A 22,730-nucleotide genomic window follows, 5' to 3' on the forward strand; every position below is an offset into this window, starting at 1 on the left:
TTACATCGTCCAATGCCGATTGTTTCTGTTTTTTTCTGGACAGATTTTCGTCATCCTCCGGATCTATCTTAATGCAGATAGCGGCGGATGGTACATCACTGGAAATCATATAAATCCAATTCTCATACAGCATTACATCTACATTTCAACACATGCCAGGAAAGAGCCGATCCAGCGTTGTCGCCCTCATTTTTGAAAGCTCTTAGTAGGGTATTTTGATTCGTAAACAAACCAAAGAGTTGATCAACAAAATCTGCCATTATTTAGAGAATGATTTTGAAAAAACAACAAAAAATAAAAGGAACTTTACTGGTTTATTTAACTTGCAACTGAAGAATCTTTAGCTACATAAAAAACACACGAGATGCATACAGACACTTATGAGAAATAGGTGGGAACGCTTCACAAACTGAAGTTTTCTTTGAGAAATAACTTTCTAATCGACTTTTCCTTCTGTCTCAACTCGACCAAAAATACATTAAATAATAACTAAACTTCATTTTGTGTGTTTTAATATGAATAACTTTACCATCTTAGCGAAAAACGGCGACCTTCTGCATATAAGAAATACGTTTTTGAACATGTTGATTCCTTCAATTTAAAAAGAAAATTTTAATTTTTTCTATTTTGATTCTAGTTATTTCAAAGGTTGAAAAAAAAATCATAGGTTTAATGTTCAATTTCCAGATTCGGAAAATAAGTAGGTGCGCATAAAAACTCTGTTCCTTTAACTCTTGAAAAATCTAAGAAGTTTTGGGTCCAGCTGGAAATAAAACATGTATGTTGAAGTGGCCAAGTAAGGTAAAAATTAACTTGAAAGAAAAATGTCGACAAGGTATTTTCAGTCCATATATTTATTTCCATTCTATTGAATAAACATAAATTCGCTTACCCATTTTATTATCTCTGCTATCAACAAGAGTTTTGATGTTTTTAAAAACCATTTCACAGCAATAATTTAGACCCCTACAGTTTGATCACAAACCAATGAAGCCTTTATATTGAAGATTCACTTTTTCATTCTATCGATAAGCTCATAGTTATGGTAAAATCCATTTTGAAACTAATGTTGCAAAACTTTGACAAAAATAATCACTCAAGACACATGAAGCAATCACAATTTTCTCCTTGAGTCTAAACAGCTTAACTGATGATATTAGTATTTGGAAAAGGAAAAACTCATGCAGTTTCATTTCACACATTCCTATAAATTAGAATTTGCATTAGGATATTTGTATTTGATAAGATCAATCGTCATGAGTTGTTTGCAAGCACAAAAGACACTACTATCCTCTGTAATAATCCATTCTGAACATTCAAAAATTACTTTAAAATTCACACACAGACACCAATATTTTCAAAAGGTGATGTAACTTATGCATTCTCAGTTAGAACCATATTGGGTAGGTTGTTGTCCTATATCCATTGAAATGACTAGGGCCAAAACGCCTATGTGGTTTTCACTAAAACTTGTTTTAGATTTTTTTTAGTGGTGAATGATTTTACCTCAGCTTCAAAGAAAGTAATATGCAGTACCTAGGTAAAAGGTGGCCCATAATGGTGGCATTTTGAAAATTTTGGTTTAGAAACTTAACAGATTATATTTTATTGATGCAGAATAGAAAAATCAAATTCATGCCATCTGCAAAAAGATGTCAATGCCTGAATAGGTAAAAGAAAACACAGTAAACCCTTGCTAATCTGGACAAATGAGTTTGGTTGTGTGAGTGGCTTAGTGAGGGGTTGTGAGAAGCAGCACTGCTAAATTTTGTCAAAAGATGCATTTTGCTTGCAATTTTCTATGACGTGGTTAAAAATAAAATATGCACTAATATTTCAAATGCCCATTTGGAATTGAGTACACTAGTGCTACATGAAACAATTTGTGTGTTCATCTAAATGCTGCACTTTTCAGACTTATTTTATTAAAAAAAAGTCGTTTAATTCATTTCCCACAATTTCATGGCTTTCTATAATCTTACTTGCTTATTGAGTATGGAATTTAAGGCAGAAAAATTGCTACTTTTTCATTACAGCACCTAAGAAAGGTGACAGTAAATTAATTATGTCAATTTGATCATTAGACAAAATGAAGTTTATTACAAACTTAGATGCTAATGATAATTGAATATGATTGAAAGTAATCTCAAATCTAAATTTAGATGAAATGGACATGTAAAGAGGAGCATTAACAGAAAATATTTAAGCTTTGCAAAGTGAATTCAAGGTCCCTGGATGATTATTAATTGACTAGGAAAATGGTGCATTGGTTATTATGTATTGATGCTAATTGTATCCACAAGTTGAAGGGTGTTGACATGGGGGACAATATTGAAGTCTAGAAATGATGATGAACCTCTCTGTTCCTTAAAAAAAGTCAGCAAATGCATCGTTTACCAGAGTTATCACAATGGAATTGTTCCACAATCATTTCATTAAGTTTGGAAATACCAAATCAGTCTTAATAATCATAAGGAAAAATTAAAGGCATTTTTTAGAAGTACTAGAGACAAGTGAAATAACATATGATTTCTATCAAAAAGATCATGACAAGAAATTGATCTCACGGGAATCAATACTCATTGTTCGACTGCCGCTCAATTTCATAGCTATATTCTTAAGTGGTAGTATAAATATCATCCATTTAATCCTGCTAGTTTCACTAAAATGTAGTAGAATTCAAGTACTCACAATACTCACCAAATTGTGATGCTACATAGAAAGCATTAGCTGTAATATTTTTTCATAATTAAGTAACATCAACAAATCACATATATAAATATGTTTTGGCATTGGATGGTAACATTTAATGCACACCAAAGGACAGTGGGAACCAGAATTTGTACCATTGAAACTGCAATTATGAAAGAAAATGATTACCATTTTTCTTAATTTCTTTATAAATTATAACAAAGCTCATTTTTGGGCAAAGTCAGTGGCACATTTTAATTAAATAAATTTATTTCACAATTAAACAGGTTCTTTTTACACTGGGAAGAGTCTGATGTATCATGTCGAGCAATAACAAGTCATCGGCAATCAATGGTGAACAAAAATAGAGGGGGAAATGTGTGATGGCGTTACAAGTCCCAAACCCCTGAATTTGACCAAATCAGGGCCCCCCTCCAAGCCAATTGCTGATAGTCTAGATTAGTGAAGGTTTACTGCATGCCATTTTTTCCAAAGCAGGTCAGCAATAAAAATTGAAGAACTTTGAAAGGTTAAGAATGGCATTTGAAATTGTACCAAGGTTTTTATATTTTAGTTAAAGTTTTTTAAAAGAAAATGAAGGTAGGATCACACCATTTATATGTCCGTTTGTTCATTCATAAATTTCAGCTACACCATTATATTTTATATGAATGTTCTTAGTTAGTATCCTGAGCATTGTAAATCTTGCACATGGTGCCTCCAATGAATATGCACGGATATGCAACTTCCTAAGCTGCAAAATGTGCTTCCCAAACTACTTCACTAAGTTTTACCTACATTTTCTTTGCTAATAAATCACACTTTTTGAGTCTACACAGTACACAGTACTGAATTAACAATGAGTGCTAAGGCAACTAAGATAAGATACTCAGCATCTCTTCCTTGTTGCTAACTCCATTGAAATAGATATACATTTTATTGGTCAGGTCCGTACCCAAATTCAGCTACTGATGGTTAATGTAGCTATTTCCATATCTGTATGCTAAACACTGATGCAATAAATGTAAAAATGAGATTAATATGCCCATAGAGTGAATAAAAGGAATTGATTTCCACTCTGGGAAAGATATGAGAAGTGTTGGGAAATTTTTGTTATCTGATGAGATTTATTTAGTAGTCTCACTGATCCTCAAACACAGGCCCATACTTTTTTTAAAATTTATAGCATGATGAAAAAATTCAACTCTTGCAAATAAGTTTTTTTAAGGGCACATAAAAGCTTTCTTACGCTGTGTTTTATCGCTTCATTCAAGCACAAGTCATTTCATCTTTGTCAAATGGAATTATTTTCAAAACCAATACATTATTAATTGGTCTCATTACTAGCTTGGAAGAATGTGATTGAGGCAATTGAATCTCATGTGTTAAGCTGGCTGCAATAATTGGCTTATCCTTCATATTTCATTGACTGTGGAATGTACAATTGAAATGGCCAATGGCCTTAAAGACACAGTGGTGCTAACCCTTTAACCTCAGCCAACAGACACTGAAAATACAAATATGTCAACAGTTCCTTGCTAAAAGCCTTTTGGTCTGACCATTGAGCCAAGTCCAAAAACACATGAGAAAAACTTGATTCAGGGCACAAAATGCACTCGTCAATGACTGCCCATTTTCAGAAACTAGGTTACCAATCTGTCCAAAGCACTGATGAATACAATCAACAATGGCTACTGGGACAGTTTCTAATTTGGCAGTGATTAGAATCCCACAATACAATTAATGCCATCTATTTAGGCTGACATTAGTTTACAAATGTTATGGAGCAATTAAAAGACGTTTAAATACAAAAAAACTAAAATGAAACCAATTAATCTATTTCCCCATTTATCTCTCTATGCACCAACAACGTAAGTCATCAGAGATAAACATTACCGTCATGCGATAGATGGTGCTCTATCTGGTTGATGAGAAAAATAGGCATCACAGGTACCTGTGGTCCTTTCTTTGCTGACTAATCTGCAACTAGGACAATCACATGAAAACTGCTAGCATCATTATGTAAGTATTTCATCATACATCGAATTCAAAAGTAAATTGGCTTTTGTATGAAACGGCCAACTTGTCAACTCATCAATATATTATTAATCTGATAGCACCTAAGATTTCCAGGAAGATTAGCAAAATTTATTTTTCCTTTGGTAATGAACTGTTCTTGATAAAGAACATTGAAAATAGCCACTCACTGAAATGAAAATCACAAAAAGAAATGTATACCTTCACTATGACTGAACTAGAGAACATATCTATACAAAAAATATCACATGTAACACTAATATGAAGAGAATAAATGACATAATGACTGATCAAAATCACATTGTCATTTGTCATTTACTGTCTGACAGCAGGGGAATTAGTAGACTACAGATGACAACTGCAACAGTCAGAGCCCTACAGCTATAAGCCTCTTAAAAAGACCTTTCAGTGTCTACTAAGGAGTTCTTCTACAAGAATTCAGCTAACATACGATTGAACTCTATTGTTAATCTCTATGCAATCATGTATCAAATCCTAACAGCTAATGGATGAAAAACTATTATTACAGTTAGGTACCTAAGGTGTACAAATGATAAAATCAATGCAATATACATGCATCGCTTCATACAGGTTTAGAAAATGTTGCAACTGATCAGAGATATTTGAGTTATGTCCAGCATGCACTCAACAGCCATATATTTCTTACAAAAACATTTATGGAATACACACATAGCCTGAACTTCACCTAGATGAGATTGTAAGATATTACAGGAGAAAGGTACATGTATTTTGAGAGAAAACGTGCTTAACATCCCTGACTACTCTAAAAAAATTACCCTTGAAAGACATTTCAAGTGGATTGACTTCGAAGAATACTGTATGCTTAATGCCACAGACACAAGTAAACAATACCAAGAGAGATAAAAAGTAAATAGGAACAAAAATTTAGAGCTGAAGTAGGCGAAACACAAAATTTTTCACTCCATAAGCAAAAACTCAACTCAAAAAACACAAGCACTCTCATACTGATTCTTAATTAATTACACATGAAGAGGAACTGTTGATAATAAAAACATGCACATGGAAGGGATTGCCAAAGAAAATATGATAGCAGCTGAAGACGCATCACCCAATCAATTGAATATGACTGAGTTGCGTCCACCGAAGAGCGAAAGAGACATGTCCAATCCCTTTGAGATTCTCTCAGTTTCCCCTCATAGCTCGCGCGAGTGGGGAAATGCACATCATCGACTAGTACCAACACCACCACCACCCCCGCCCAGCTGGGCCTTCCGGCAGTTGCACAACCACTTGATGATCCTGGCATTCCTCTCGACAATGGAGGGCTCGGAGCCAGGCGGCACAGCCTCCCGCCACCGCCCACCAATGCCACCCCCAGACTCCCCACTCTCCCTCGGCATCCCCACGTTGCCCGGCCACGAGTCCACCGAGCTCACGCTGTCGAAGAACACGGGTGGGGAGGAGGGACAGGGTGAGGAGGGTGCGGAGGGAGATGAGTTCTCGCCCCCCAGCCCAAGGCGGTCGAAGAAGCGCTCGAGGTCCGTGCTCGAGCGTGGGGTCATGGGTGGCGGGGGGGGCGAGTAGCAGTGCTGCTGCAGGCTGATCTGCTGAATGGGCGGGGGTGGCGGGAGAGGCCTCCGCCGGAGTGGGGTCACAGGGAGATCTGGGCCTGGGGCGGAAGAAGACGATGGTGCGGGCGGGTAGGGGCTGTTGTTGCCCGCGTTGGCCGGGCGGGAGTACCGGTGGCTGATGTCTGACTTGGAGCGGAGGATGGGTCGGTGACGAGGCGGAGGTGAGACCCTGCACATGAAAGACAAGAGCAATGAGAAGGGGCACAGGAGAACATGCCAAATTTCCACGTTTACACTGAATGGCATTTGAAAAAGAATGGCCACTTTGGATTAACAATTATATTGATGAAGTATTGGTTGCCCAAGGACCAGGAAACCAATGGATGACATACTAACAATGAATACAAAGCAAGTAGTTTTTGGACTCAACCTGAACATGAAGAAGAAGAAAGCACGTAAAGAGTTTTAAAATCATTTAAAATAAGGGATGTGAACGAAACAAAACTTTAAGAAAAACCATATATAATTTCTTTGGGGCATTATCAAAAAATAGAAATTACCAAAACATCTGACCAAAAAGGCAACTGTTGCATCAATAAAAGTTACTAGTCAGGGCACATTCAGGGGATTCTCACGCAGCATAGGAACTTATTCAGCAACAGAAATTTGTGTTTGTGTCAAAAGTCATGGCTGTTATCATGTTATGTGTCCATTGTATGAGCGCATGAATCTTAGGACCGACTTACATCAGAAGAATAGAAAATATGACGAAACCGAAAGAGTCGCGCAATAGGAAACAGAGGCCAAATCATAGGAACAAAGAGTAATACTTAATTTAAACTATAAAAAAAGACTATCAGACATGATGAATATTTATTGGTAAAACTTGATCATATAAACAATACATTTAATAAGAAGTACAAGAAGTTGGTTCATATCCTAGGCTACGAAATTTAAGAGAGTTCATTATTAAATTTCAAGAGGTTTTCAGAGTCAGAAGTAAGGAAGCCATGGTACAGAAAGAACATGGTGGATGAACAGCTCATGTCCGTGAAAGCAGAGGGACATTTATATGGCATCACTCAGCCAACTTGTGTGTCCAATGACTGTGCCTGACACTGACTGAGTTCAGCTGGTTGAAAGCATTCTTGCCAGCTGATAGAAAGGTCATGGGCCAAACTCCATCTTAGGCATGAAGTGCATTTACAGTTGATTTGAATGCAAATGAAACAAAATAGCTCATGAAGATTTTCACAAGATTTATTTTATGAATTGAAAATTGATCGAATTGGGGCTCAATGTTTTCTTAGAAACTCATAAATCAATTTATTCATGAAAAGTTATCGACATTGCCAGGTGTTTAGAAAATAGGATAAATTGATGAAAGCCCGGCATTTGCTGGATGACATGGAACATTATGCCCAATGCGTGAAGGGTTTAACGTCAATAGGGGGAGGGAGGGGCCGGGGTCACCCACCTCGCGCTGAGCCTCCGCCTCTGAACGGCCATGCCCATGTCGTCGTCGGAGTTATTGTCCAGAGAGTCTTCATCCGAGTCGACGGGCGGGGCGGGCCTCGCCTGCACCAACCCTTTCTCGCTGGGGGTCGACCTCTGCCGCACTCGGCTGCCGCTGCCCGCCTCTCCCCGGCCGTTACAGCAGTGGCACCGGCCCCCGCTACTCCCGCCGCCCCCGCCTCCGCTCCCGCTCCCTCCGCCGCCACTGTACCTGCGGGGCGGGGGGATGGTGGGCATCGGCCCCATGCCCCACCCCGGGTCCTCTTCCACCCACTCGCCGGAACTCTGGCGGAACACCTCGTCGGGGATCTGGTCGAGGTCGATGGGGGTCACGGGGCGCGTGTATCCCTCGCTCCGCTTGCCCTCGCGGCTGTCCGAGTTGCGAGGGCTCTTGCGGGGAGTGCTCAAGTCCGGCAGGGACTTGTGCACCACGGAGTTGAGCGCCGGCGGCCTGGGGCGACGCCTCAGAGAGTAGGACGCATCCTGGCCGGCCACCTGCGGGGAGAAGGCGGGGGTTAGAAAGAGCTTAAATGAACCCGGCGGACCGCAGACATTCCGTAGCTTGAACGGATCCTCTAACATCGACTTAACTCTGATCAGCGCATCATTACTAGGAAAAGTCAGAACATGGAAGGTCACAGAAGATCAGATCACTAGTGACCACAGACTAATCACCGTAAATATTAGAAACAATAAAAACACACCACTTCCACAAACTAGATTCAATTTTGAAAGCACAAATTGGGAAAAATTCAATGGAAAATTTCTAAATAAATTAACCATCATCGATAGAGAATTACTATGGACCCCAACAACTGAGCATATTGACCTCCGCATAGACAGATTAACTACAGCAATAAAAGAAACCATGAATGAAATCATACCAAAATACACTAAAACGGAAAACCAACACCCCTGGTGGACCGTGAAGCTGGAACACTTGAAAGCGAAGGTCAATAAACTTCGTTCCGAATACCAGAAAGGTATTACGGAAGACAAAAATATCCTAAGAAGTAGATAAAAGGCCAAACTAAAGGAATATAAACTTAAAGTGAAAGAGTCTAAAAACAAATCCTGGGAAAAGTTCAGCTCCCGAAACCTCGAAGAAAATGCCTGGGGATTCATTCATAAATTGTTCTCGGAAAAAATGAAGCTACCAACCATCCTAGGGACTACCCTCAGGGACGACGGCAGCATCCCTTTGTTGGAGGAAAAAATCAAGCTATCCCTTGACACTCTGCTTCCGGACGACACATTCGACAACAAGGAGCATGAGCAAATCAGGAAGGAATCTAAAATAATCCCCGAGTCTGAAAAACTTGATCCATTCACGGAAGAAGAAGTTCTCTATGCAATTGGTCAGATTAAACCGAAAAAAGCGCCTGGACATGACCAAATCCACGGCCTTGTTATCAAAAAACTTGTTAACAACATAACAAGTTTTCTAGCAAATATTTACAACGACTGTCTGCTGCTATCATACTTCCCCGACACTTGGAAATCAGGGACCCTACATGCAATTTTAAAATCAAAAGAAAAAGACCACGCAGATTCCAGCTCTTTTCGTCCTATCACACTCCTACCTGACCTAGGGAAAATATTTGAAAGATTAATTAAAGAGAGAATACAAATAATTCGCGAGGACACGCTATATCATCCTAATCAATATGGCTTCAGGAAAAACCGAAGTACATCAGACGCAATCAAGGCCCTCTTAAATAACTTAAATAATCAAAGTAAATATACATTAGTGGTTTTCATTGACATAAAAGGTGCATTTGACTCTGTTTGGTGGCCTTCCGTCCTTCAGGAGCTGAAAACACTAAAAATTCCTTCGAACCTTACTAGACTCTTTTCAAATTACTTTACAAATAGACAGGTCGTATACAAAATGAAAACTATTTCAACAAAGAAAACCCTCACCAGGGGCTGCCCACAAGGATCTGTTTTGGGTCCGTTAATGTGGAACCTTATTACTAACCAGATCTTAAGGAAAGAATTCCCCATAGGATGTAGATTAATAGCTTTTGCTGATGATATGGCTTTGTCTATTGAAGCTAACTCAAGAGCTAAAATGGAGCAGCTGACAAAAAGTTGTATTGGACAAATAGAACAATGGGCAATAGTTAATAAATTGGTAATTTCAACAACCAAGACAGAATACATGGTCTTCGGAAATAAAATGTCTAGGAACCCCACTGTCAAAATCTACAATAGCAATATCCGACGCACACCATCTTTTAAGTATTTGGGCATCGTTTTAGACGAAAAATTAACTTATCAGGCCCACATTAATTTCATAGCCAGCAAAACCAAAAAAGTTTTTCAAGCTGCCCGTAGGTATTGCAAAACTAATTTTGGAACGGACTCCCTTCAATTGATATACAAAGCTGTAGCAATACCCATCTACGGCTGCTCCATTTGGGGTCATAAGGTTAACTACAGCAGAATCGAAAGAAAACTTAGAGAAGCACAAAGACCCTGCCTCTTAGCAATTAGCAAAGGTTACTCGACAATCAGCACGGACGCACTATGCTTAATTACCGGACAACCACCTCTAAAATACGAGGTTATAGAGAGAATTAGCATAATCGAAGTCAAATCGGGCCAAGGCACAAAATACTTCAACTCCGAAATCGAACACAATCACGCCCTAAGCAAAAAACAATTAAAAGAAATACTCAGGGAACAAACAATTCATCAGTGGAATAAAGACTGGCTGAATTCCGATAAGGGTATTCACACTAAAGAAATATTCCCAGACGTCATTGAAAGGCTAAATATAAAATTCAAGCTACCTAAGAAAGCGACGCAACTCCTATCAGGGCATGGAAATTTTGGACACTACCTCAATAGAATAGGAAAATCAAGGACTAATATATGTAGTTCCTGCCTAACAGAAGACACCGCTAAGCATAGAATAGAGGAGTGCCTACAGTATGAAAAACCCAGACATGAAATTTGGCACAGTATGACTTGTAAGAAAACCAAGATGCGTGAGATTGTGCTATTTTGCCTTAAGCATAACAACGACCAATTATTTAAAATGGTGCAATGAAATTTGATAATTGTAGTGACATTTGAAGTTGGTAAATTAAAAGCTTGATAAAACTAGTAATTGTATTGCTCGTTTATTGTGTAAATAAAATTGTATGTAATTGCTATTTTAAGTTAACGTGTACTATTTTCCCTCGTGTACGATCAAAGGAAAAAAAATCTTGTATGACTCTGTAAACTGAAGTGTTATCATAGAATAATATATTTATTTCTTGTAATAATTATTACCTCTAATTGTACTAAATTTGGGTTGTACATTACTTCTGTAATTTAATGCTACTGTGTCCCTTTTGTTTGATATTTCTTTTTCTCATGTTGTGTAATAGATGTTAATCATATCAGAACACAAAAGGGGGATTAAGCGAGAGCAGGAACCCCCTCAACATATCATGCTATTTTTCTGTATGCTATTTTTTTTGTATTTGCTTCCGCCCGGCGCGGAAATCTTTTCTCTTCCTCTGGGTTGCTACCGATTGCGTCACCACCGTTCCCCCTCTCATGGTCGTTCAATCGCATGCGATTATCATGCGTGAGACGGGATCACAAAAATACACCTTCACTTACGTTGCCCCATCAAGCAAGAACACATTAACAAGGTATTAAGAAAGTTAGGGCATATTAATTAAACACGAACAAATACCGCGTAAATAGCTCAAGGCAGAAAATATCTGGAACTAAGAAAACATACCCAAATACCACACAGGTGTGGGTTTTTCGACTATCAAATTGCATATACCTATGGTATATACACACATACTTGTAAAACACATGTAAATGGCGATTTCGATCGTATTTTTAACCGTTGGGTGTAGAGATATCTAAACGTTCATATTTACTTTGTCGACCCGTGCGAACGATGTACACATTAACATCAGAAAGTTTAACCATTAGACTCTGCCCAGACTTTTTCATGACGTCGAACTATAAAAAGTTCAATCTAGCCGACCTTAGGTAAGGCGAATGAGACAGTTACTAAGTATTAAGCAAGTATTCCAAAGCATACAAATTTGAATGTTTTATTTTTCATAAATAAAAGGTAAATAAAATTATGGATGAATCGTAAGCTGTCAAAAAATATACAGAATATATATCCGGTATATAACCAAATACTTCATATTAGATTCACAGAACACAAATTTTTCTCCAAAGTTGCTTCTGATTTGTCAATGGCTTTTTCTCAGAATGGCTACATGTTCCGAGACAGAACGAAGTATGCATAAATAAAGGTGTAAAAGACAGAACGGTGGATTTGCTAGCCAATTTCGCAATTTTATTTGGCTACAGAACCAAACAAAGTCGAATTGACACTTCCACTACCCCTAAAATATCATTGTCAAGAGCTGAAAAATAAAATATTTTCAGTAATTAATAAACATTCACGCTATTATTCTATTATTTTTATTTCCATTTTTTTTCAGAAAATGGGAAAACAAAAAATTTCCAAATTCAGCCGTTCAAACGCCGATATTCCTGGATATCCAGAGGTCTATTAACCTTTATTATCAAGACTTTTGTAGACTTCAAGTTTTATACACCTCGCCAAATCAATATTTATACTTCAACGAATCCTAAGAGCGAAATACCATTTTCGGAGCGATTAGCGAAGTCTTTCGAAGCCAATAGTAGCGAAAATTCCATTTTCGGAGCGACATTTTACAGCAATAAAGTATTACTTCTGCTCGGCGAATCTTATTGAAATTCCACCGTGGCGGTAAAGCTAAAAAAAATACAAATTTCAAAAATGTTCAGTGAGCTACCATGAGCAAAATGAGTTTTCTTTCCGGTTCCCAATTTTTCCAATGTAAAATGGAGTAAAACAGTAACAACGATGACGCACATTGCAACAAATACGTATTTGCTTGAGGATTAGTTATTTTAACATAAAGATAACATTAAAAATATGAAATGCGCATAGCATACATAATGGCTGTCTTACCAGTCTCTCAATCTTCAATATGTTTTCTTACCGGTAAGCTTAATTTAGGTTTAAATTAAGTTTTTAAGACCGTTCTTGCGACAGAAATAAATTAGCTCTTCTGTTTCAAAATTAATTTATTTCTCCGCGAGACCTAGGTGTTAATGCTCCTCCAAAATAATATTTTCCTCAAAAATACACCTTTCTTCGTCCTCGACACACACGGGAAATCTTAAATCTTCTTTGAAATAATTAAATAATCTATGGCTGAGGAAATGTATCTCAGGTATATAAGCGAGCGTACAACTATGTTCGGAAAACTTAACTCATGGCGTAAGTCGAAGGGGGGAATACGCCCCGTGTACTTTTCAACAACGAAAAACTTCAGCCATACCGTCGCTGAAACGGATGCGTACTAGTCGGTCACGAAAAGTAGGGGCCTTTGACGGGCACATCCCGCGCTGGGGGAGCGGAATTGAAGTGCTTCCGGGTGAAAATGAGGAGCTTCGCCTTGAAATTGACCTCGGAAGGCTTTTGCTATGGAGACGGATATATTTTCGCGAGCCTCCGAGGGAAGAAAGCGGACCACCAGTGAGAATAAATACATTCCCTTCCGCTGACACCTTTCATAACGGGAATGCTACAACGTCGAGCGGCCATTAGGCCGCTCAGTAGAACACAGAGATCGCCACGAGAGCCAACTGGTCGCAAGACTTACAGCGTCGCGACGCGAGGAAGCCTTCCCGAAGCAAGCAGAGTTACCGAGGAATTACTTGGGAGGAAACCACTGGTCGTGCCCTGGGTGTAGGTATGGGGATGAAGAAATGCAACCCAACCAACGTGGAAGAGCACTTTTACATCCTACATAACCTTCGTCTCACTTGACGATGCGACCTCCTTTCAGCCACGGTATTAGTCCTTCCGTTACCCTTCAGTTCACAATCAAAATAAAACAGATGAATACGTGAGAAATACAAATTTTTTACCTTGCTCTCACTTTTCGTAGCCCTTTCCTCCCCAGGATTTTTTCCCCGGGGCTCACCAACCAGAACCAACAAGAGTTTACACATTTCACTTGGTTTACAAGCTTCAGACGAAAATAAAGCCTGCCTGTTCTTGTCTTCATGACGGTGCAAAGGAAACCAATTCCTTAATTTCATATAGTTTAGCTTGTACAACGCGTCTTCTAGGGAAAAAATGCATCAACATTTAGAAGAACTGGTTAAATTTTTATATCCAAATAATTACCAGCTACACAGATAAATATATCAAATTATAGCTTTACGTCACTAAACAAAACGAAGTAGACACTGTAGTGTATGTACCTTTAGAAATAATAATATACCGAACTTGAATAATTTAAATATACATAGCAATGAACAACTAACAAAACTTAATTTAAATGCATGTGGAACAAAATAGCTCAGGAAGATTTTTACAAAATGTTTTTTATGAATTGAATATTCATCGAATTGGGGCTCAATGTATTTTTTTAGAAACTCATAAATGAATTTATTCTTTAAAACTTATCGAAATTGCCATTTGTTTTGAAAATTGGATAAAGATATGAACACCCGGGATTTGCTGGATGACATGCAACATTATGCCCAATACGTGAAGGGTCTCCCATCCTAAGGCACGAGGTATGGCCACTCACCCCAGCGGAAAATAAGTGAGAGGCTTTCAATCAAAACAGACTTATAATGTACTAAGTAGGTGAAGCCTAAAGGCATACATTTTATACCTTTGTGTTGCCTTTTTTACATTTATTTATAACCGTTAAAATACACAAGAATTGTTAGTAAAATAACAATGTGAAATAGATTTTAAATATCCATGACCAAAAGCCTCGCATTTTATTTTCCTTTTCCAGCAATATGCGGAGAGACAATGTTTCGACTTTCAACCCTATCCATCTATATTTTTCCGTTGCGGGTTCCAAATGCGAAACTAGCCCTCGATTTTTCTAAAACAAATTTCAATGCCTTTTCTTCTTCTTTCACCGGAAATATCACTAAAAGGCCAAATCGGAGAGAAAAAGGAAAATATTAAAGAAAAAGTATGACTTCCCTCGACTTCTAAACCTAAAATTTCATTTTTTTCTCTAATATCGAGGTTAATGTTTTACAATATTGCATCCTATGCCGTAGGTATTCCCTCGAAGGTATTTGTCGCGAATAGATGTTAATTATGTAAATTGCATCCGGTGTTTGGTGATAAACAATAAGTTTCTGCCTATACAATTGGTGGCCGAGGTTTCTTGCGGAGAACATGACATGAAGTAGGAGTTTGGGGAATATTTTAGAGTTTTTTAATTGGCAGAATTTTAATACCGATTTTCAAGTTGAAAGCTGCGAAAAAAGTATGAGATTCAATGAATTCTTGGTTGAAAGCATTGCTCAAGAGATCAAAGAGCATTTGCTCTTTAGTGGAATCGTTAATGTCGTCGTTCGGCCATTTTAAGTTACAAATTTGCACGTATTAGCCGAATGAAATCATTAATTTTTCCCCATAAAATGTCTCTCCTAAGGCGAACTTAACTAAAATTTCTGAAATTACAAATGGACGAGACACAATTGCGATTAAAGGGCATTCAAACATCGGACAAACCTTGTAAAATAAGAAATTATATCTATCATTTTCATTTTCAGAATTTCGAAACAGCGTTTTTACGCAAAACGTTTAAATCGGCAGCGTTTCAAATCACTCATGAGAAAATATTCGTGGATCACGGAAACTCCTAACGTGACATTCAGAGTCTTGAGAAGAGGATTAAATCCACGAAAACGACGTATTGGGATACGATTCGCAACAAGGCTCACGGCGTAAGAACCGTAATCCCGCCAAGGTTGTCGCCATCAACAGTTAATGAAATCGATATAAGCGTTACTTAAATTTCTCACTCATGACCCTGTAACGAATCATTGCCGCTGCGTTCTAATTACCTTAATCGCAATTCGTGTAACCAGATAATATTCCGATCCTTATGAATTACGATAGCGATAAGTCACGAGGGTAGATTCTCGATCGCGGTCCCAGTTTTAATATTGTGAGTTTCACTTTCGCGTTCATGTCTGTTTTGCTAAAATAAAAAAACCCGTTTTGACCTCACAGGAACTCTAGCACCACAGGTCTCTCTCTCTCTCACCCTCGTTGGGTGCGTGCATCTCAGGATAACTGACGCCGATATAAAAGCATCACTATTCAAAGCGATGGTGGGCGGTGCAACCGCGAGCGGCTTCCGAATGCGAATGGCCGGGCGGATCGGGTCTTTGAATAACGAATTGACACCCAACTTCTTCCCGAGAGAACCGATGGGAGAGCCCGGAGGAGATGGGGAAGCCGGAACAGAGATTCGCCGCAGCTGGCTGACAGTCAGGAAAACGTTAGCGGGCGAACGGGAATGTAGAGATAGATCCTTCCGAAGATTATCTATCGCACGCGGTCTCGGCTTGCGGCAACAGATACCGTTCGTTCCCCACACAAAAGATTTCCTAATTCGAGGGACGATTGCGCGATGCCACCAGAGCGCTTAACCCGATAGAGAGGGAGCACGTGTTTTTCCACCTTGACCCCTTTACCAAGTCCCTAAAACGCCAAATCAGGGCAAAAACATGGAGAAAGCTAAAACATTCAAGAACTTAACTTAGTTTTTTCGAATCTCAAGGGGCGCGAACAATATTTAACTAAACTCAACTAAATATTTCATGCGAGTGTTAAAAAAGTCCCGCAAGTTAGCTGGAGAATGCCCCAAGTATCGTTTCTTACGCGAAATAAGAGGCCACTGGGACGAAAATCCAAATTTTCAAGATCCAAGGAACGGTGCAGGACGAGAATGATTACAAATTGAAATTTTTCCAAGTTAGATGAAATTATTTAACCGTGATCACCACGGTGAGAAATTGTTTTTTGACATTTCAATTAAGTAAAGAGAACCTGAGTTTTAAGATTACAATTTCAGCGACGGGAACTTTCGATAAAAATTACACTCTTAAAGCACTTAATTTAATACTATGCATCAAAACCACCAAAGCAAGCCACCTTGACCATTTCATATAATCCTCATTTCATAATTATACGAGGGTCATCCGGAAAGTAGTACCCGTTCGTGAAATAAAGACACAAAAGTAAATATTAACAAACATAAAAAATTTTATTTGAAAGAGGATACTTTAAACTACTTCTCAACATAATCTCCAAGCAAATTAAGGCATTTGTCATAACGTGTGACAAGTTTCTGTATTCCTGCTGCATAGTCCTTCGCCGCCAGCTCATTGAGATACGCGAGGGACCCATCTTGCACAAATTTTTGCATAATGCAGATGGTGTTTAACAATTTCATGAACAATTGTTCGAGAAACATTGGGAAAATGCTCACAGATGTCATCAATTGTGACGCGCCGATCGTTCCTCACGAATTCGTCAACTGAGCTCACCAGTTGGTCTGTAATGACAGACGGTCTCCCCGAACGCTCATCGTCGTGTGTGTTCCCCCTCCCCATGTTGAAGTTGCGACACCACCGCCGAACAGACGACTCGTCCATTACATTGTCTCCATACACCTCCTTTAATTGGCGATGAATATCACATGGGCGAACGTTTCTTGCATTGAGGAATTTAATCACTGCCCTCACTTCACAACTGGCGGCGTTCTCAATTTTTTTAAACATTGTAAACAATCACAGAAACAACACAGGCAATGCTAGCGTCACGCAACTTGGCTCAGAGAAGGCAGACAAGCCACTGAAGCTATCTGACCTCGTCCAGCGGCTACTCGCGTCGTCAGCACTTCATGCGACACGAACGGGTACTACTTTCCGGATGACCCTCGTACATTGCCAAAATGGGCCCAGAGTTACTGTTGATGAGCGCATTTCACTGTTTGAAAATTTCCTACGAAAACAAAACGCGATTGAAAATTTAGCGGAAGAATATGCTCGGGAAAACCTTTTGTAGATTTCTATTCCTACAATCAAAATGCCCTTCGAATGAATATTCGGGAAATGATTTATATTTCCTAACTTCACAGAAAAAGTTAAAACGAAATTCAACGATGAAATTCGATTATTGTCTAATTTATTGAAAAATAATGTTTTCTCAGAAGACTATTTAGAGAGAAAAGACAGGGAAAAAATCAAACATTCCATCTAATTTAAAATATTAAGTTCTGACTAACAAACACGTTGCTCAAGAAGAAATGAAAATAACTCGAGAAATCTTAAAAACTTTCGTAGGAGTTTTAGGAAAACCAATTTTTTGATCACACATTTCTTTGAAGTAACTAAAACCTTTCATAGGTACTTCCATTTTTTCAAAGCTGCCTACGCGTCGTACAGTTCCTCGACGTCATTGCGATTTCAATTTTCCGCTTTTTGTCATTTATCAGGATTTTTAGAGAACAGGAAATAATTTACTAGGTTTGGAGGCGTTATGATGGATCATTTTAATCACTGACGTAGCATAAATACCGGTTCCTAATTCAACATGCTAGATTAATTAATTATTTCGCCTCAGCTGCTAAATATTAAGTTCTTTCTTCGTCGTAAAGTTTTTTAAGGCAAACACATAGATGTTAGTGGCGTAGCAGTATATTTATCATATTTCATGCAGATTTACGCCCAACATGGACTGAAAAATATATTGAGGTGGTTTCTTCTTGGCAACTAGGAGCTTAAACGAACTAAATCACATTAAACCAATGGAGCTGGAATCCAGTAATTTTCAGGGCCGATAGGAATGGTGCATAAGGCATCAGAGATATAGAAATCTCTCCACTTCGTTCTCGGGGTCAAGTCATGAAACTATACACTACGATGTTTTTCAAATGATTTTTTAATGCTAAGAAAAATTAGCTACAGAAAATGTTGGCCCAGAAGGTTGTGGGTTTTTAATTTTCAGAACCTTGAAATGGAAGGCTCAAATTTCTGATACTTTTTTCCCTGCTCTCACTATATTATGTAGAAAAATGCATTTTCTTTATCATTTTCCCTAAGTTTGCCCAATCAGTTCCCTGAGATTTTTATATCATTTGATCATAATTTATCTCTATTGTTGCATTTTACGTCGTCGAATTGTAGCATTTCGAAAGGCGACAAACTTTTTAACTGGTGGCTAAAGAAGCATTTGATAGGTGTCTTTTTTCCATATTTCATTCATGCTAAATAGAATATGAATGAATTAATTGACTACGTGTGCAAAAAGCCTCCATTGCCAGTTTATTTGTACATTTTTAGAGCATTAAATTCACCCTGTATATGAAGTGTTGTCCACACTGGATGGCAATCGCAGAAGATGTCGGAAACCGATTTTGTCCGGCGATTATTACAGGAACGAGACACAAGGTACACCAACCGAGTGTTACAGGAGGGAAATATCAAAGGAATAATATACGTGGATCTGCTTCCAACGGGAAATATTACTTGAAGTGTGCCTACGAGCGAATATCGGCGGGTAACTTGTGAACGTAATTTACGATGATTCTTAGGCAATCATTTATTTTCCTTTGCAATATCTCAAAGGTGTAAATTTTCCTGAAATCACTGCAATTTTTCCCACCGGTAGATCGTTTCCTTAACGCTTACATTGACATTATATAGCTAAACAAAATGCGTCGATGTTGAATGTGAGTAACCAGAGAGGCAAGTCCACCCTGGGCGATCCGCGCCGAGATGTACCGTGCAATAATTTTACACACGGCAATGGTGATGGCGAAGTGCATCCTAAGTTGTTTTATGTTTTATTTCTATACCCTGCAAGCCACTAATTGGGTGTGTGGCAGGGGCCTCAGTGTGACGAGGCCCCTTCTAAGCCCTATGGAGATAAATGGAATGCAAAGGGCAAAGGGTAATAGCTTCAGCTGTGATTCGGATCCCTGCGTAAATCAGGTGCGTTTACTCCAGCATGAGTGACAAGATTTGCGTCAATTTCAATTAAAACTAATATGATATAAAAGAGGCAGCCTGCAGGATTTGTAGAGTATCTTTTCAATAAAATGTGTGTTCTATAATTAAATATGTACCAAGTACGCACAGCGTGATTCTCTTTCGGAACGCATTGTGTTTTATGGGGGGATAAAGCGAGAGGGGTCGACTCACCGTCCTCGTGTCGAATCGGTCGTTGCCGCTGCTGCGGCGGCTGTGGCTGCCCGTGTGTGTGTCGTCGTCCTCCTCGTCCGAGTCGTCGTCCTCGTCATTGTCCTCCTCGTCTCCGTCGTCCTCGCAGTCGACGAGTCGGCGGTAGTAGCGCGGCGGGGGCGTCGCCGCCCCGCCACTCGGCCGCCGCACGTGCCTCCGCCGCCGCGACCGCTCCTCAGCCTCGCGCTCTTCGGCGGCCGCCGAGCGCCTCGCCGCCTCCTCTTCCTCCTCCCGCGACACCGTCGGCAGGAGCAGGCGACGGAGCTGCATGGTCACGTCCTCCGAGTGGCCGCTGGACCCTGGCTGACTCCTCCTGCGAACGGAAACATGTATTGAGAAACGACAACGCGAGAAGTCGCGTCGAAATTCGAAACTTGGAAACCAAAGCATAATTAGACGCACGAGAGAAAGCTGCTTCTGTGCACCGAAGCTCATTATTTCGCCCAGTGTCTCCTTGGTCATGGGCATCAGGCCACTGCGGCGCTTTCTCCGCGAAGTGCTGCGATCACCTTCAACAGTGATCTAAATTCGATGCGCATCAATATATACGACGACTAGAGGAAGCTTCCAGGGCGACCGACATCCGGTGAATGACGGGGGGGCCTCGAAAATTTTTAATTCCTGGAGGGGAGACGTTCTAATCCGCAAATTCACTATTGGACGCAGCGGCTGCCGGACTGCAACTATGTCGCGAGCGAAGGCTCTCAATTGACTATTAAGCCCAATTATCCATTTGGTTCGAAACGTATGTGCTACAGTGTCATAGAAGGAAGCAAGGAGATTATAAAAAGAGAGCTTCACTGATTGACGGCCATTGAGTATTCGAACAAATGTAGAGTCTCTAAACTCATTGCACCAGGAAAAAAGTCAGTTCAACGAGACGTAACTTGATAATTAGCATCCATTACTTCCACGCTCATTCAAGTAAAGCAGATTAATCTAAGCGAAACAATTAGCCAGATTTTACCAAAATCCAAACTCGGCCAATCGAAGAGAGATTATGAGTGATATGAGAGCAATTTGTTTTCATGTCTGTTGTTAGTACCCTGCAAGCCACCGCTAGGGTGTGTGGCAGGGGTTGAATACATCCCAGACTAATTTTGACCCGAATATGACCCTACTGCGGTGAGGCAATATTGGTATGATCCCTTATCACTCGTGGAACAAATGGAATCTTAAATATACAGGTAAACTTCACGAAGACTATTTTAATATTACATTCTTTCGGCAAAAAATAAGTACCAATCTGAGTCTGCGACGTAAATTCAATATGTGGAAATTATATCTGATAATTATTCTCCCCGCTCTGATTTGGAGCGTATTCACAAACATTGGCGGCCGTTTATTCTTCCCTAAAACAATTATGATTGAGAAAAACAAATTGTTAGTATGCATATGAATGATAATAAATCATTTAAAGCTACTACTTTATCCAAGTAAACATGTTAAATATCCACAAAGGACAGAGAACAACAAATAATTGAGGGATTACAGACCCCCTTCTATATAAATTCCCAATTCCCTCAGTTGGGAGAGGGATTGCACTTGGGTTGGCGCTCTCGACCATTTCAAGCGTTTTCGAAGGAGAAGTTTGACAATTTAGTCATGGTCAAGATCGGTCAGTGTGTTTCGAGAAAGGTGTTGTGTGTTTGGTGGTCTCGTTACTGACTGAGGCTGTAGAAGGTTGCACGCAAAGGTTCTAGTGGCCTACCTTCCAATTAAGACTGTTGGAGGCTAGCAGGTGAACTAGTTGTAAGCCGGGTGGTAGACAACTAAGAAGATCCCAGCTAATTTAACTATTGTTGCCACGTTAATTGACATTAGAACTACCTGTTATTAATAGGCAGAAAGGTTCACTTTTCTTCCTATTAGCTTAATTAATATTGCAAAGCTCAAATGATAAAATAACACTTGATTAGTTAAAAGTATAGCTTTCAATGCTTATAAAGTAAAAGTTAGTAATGAGGGTGCGGAAACATAGCTTCTTTTTTATAAGGCAAATTGAACTGAAAAAAGCAAGTTTTGTTGCCGCACCCTGCATATATACGAGGGTCATCCGGAAAGTAGTACCCGTTCGTGCCGCATGAAGTGCTGACGACGCGAGTAGCCGCTGGACGAGGTCAGATAGCTTCAGTGGCTTGTCTGCCTTCTCTGAGCCAAGTTGCGTGACGCTAGCATTGCCTGTGTTGTTTCTGTGATTGTTTACAATGTTTAAAAAAATTGAGAACGCCGCCAGTTGTGAAGTGAGGGCAGTGATTAAATTCCTCAATGCAAGAAACGTTCGCCCATGTGATATTCATCGCCAATTAAAGGAGGTGTATGGAGACAATGTAATGGACGAGTCGTCTGTTCGGCGGTGGTGTCGCAACTTCAACATGGGGAGGGGGAACACACACGACGATGAGCGTTCGAAGAGACCGTCTGTCATTACAGACCAACTGGTGAGCTCAGTTGACGAATTCGTGAGGAACGATCGGCGCGTCACAATTGATGACATCTGTGAGCATTTTCCCAATGTTTCTCGAACAATTGTTCATGAAATTGTTAAACACCATCTGCATTATGCAAAAATTTGTGCAAGATGGGTCCCTCGCGTATCTCAATGAGCTGGCGGCGAAGGACTATGCAGCAGGAATACAGAAACTTGTCACACGTTATGACAAATGCCTTAATTTGCTTGGAGATTATGTTGAGAAGTAGTTTAAAGTATCCTCTTTCAAATAAAATTTTTTATGTTTGTTAATATTTACTTTTGTGTCTTTATTTCACGAACGGGTACTACTTTCCGGATGACCCTCGTATATACATATCTCCGAAATAGAACGCCCT

General features: G+C 39.5%; 1 protein-coding gene across 1 annotated transcript in view; it reads right to left on the reverse strand.

Moving 5' to 3' along the window:
* Positions 1 to 788: 788 nt before the first annotated feature.
* LOC139694812 (SH3 and multiple ankyrin repeat domains protein 1-like) overlaps positions 789 to 22,730 on the reverse strand; it is a 171,319-nt gene continuing 149,377 nt past the window's right edge. The window contains exons 3-5 of the mRNA XM_071593330.1: positions 20,052 to 20,214; positions 7,759 to 8,105; positions 789 to 6,510 (exon numbers count right to left, since the gene is read on the reverse strand). Coding sequence (XP_071449431.1) covers positions 5,934 to 6,510; positions 7,759 to 8,105; positions 20,052 to 20,214 — 1,087 coding nt within the window. The 3' untranslated portion in view covers positions 789 to 5,933. The remainder of the gene's footprint in view (positions 6,511 to 7,758; positions 8,106 to 20,051; positions 20,215 to 22,730) is intronic.

This window comes from Hetaerina americana, unplaced genomic scaffold, assembly GCF_022747635.1.
Source record: "Hetaerina americana unplaced genomic scaffold, ioHetAmer1.1.p SCAF_56, whole genome shotgun sequence".
NCBI lineage: Eukaryota > Metazoa > Arthropoda > Insecta > Odonata > Calopterygidae > Hetaerina > Hetaerina americana.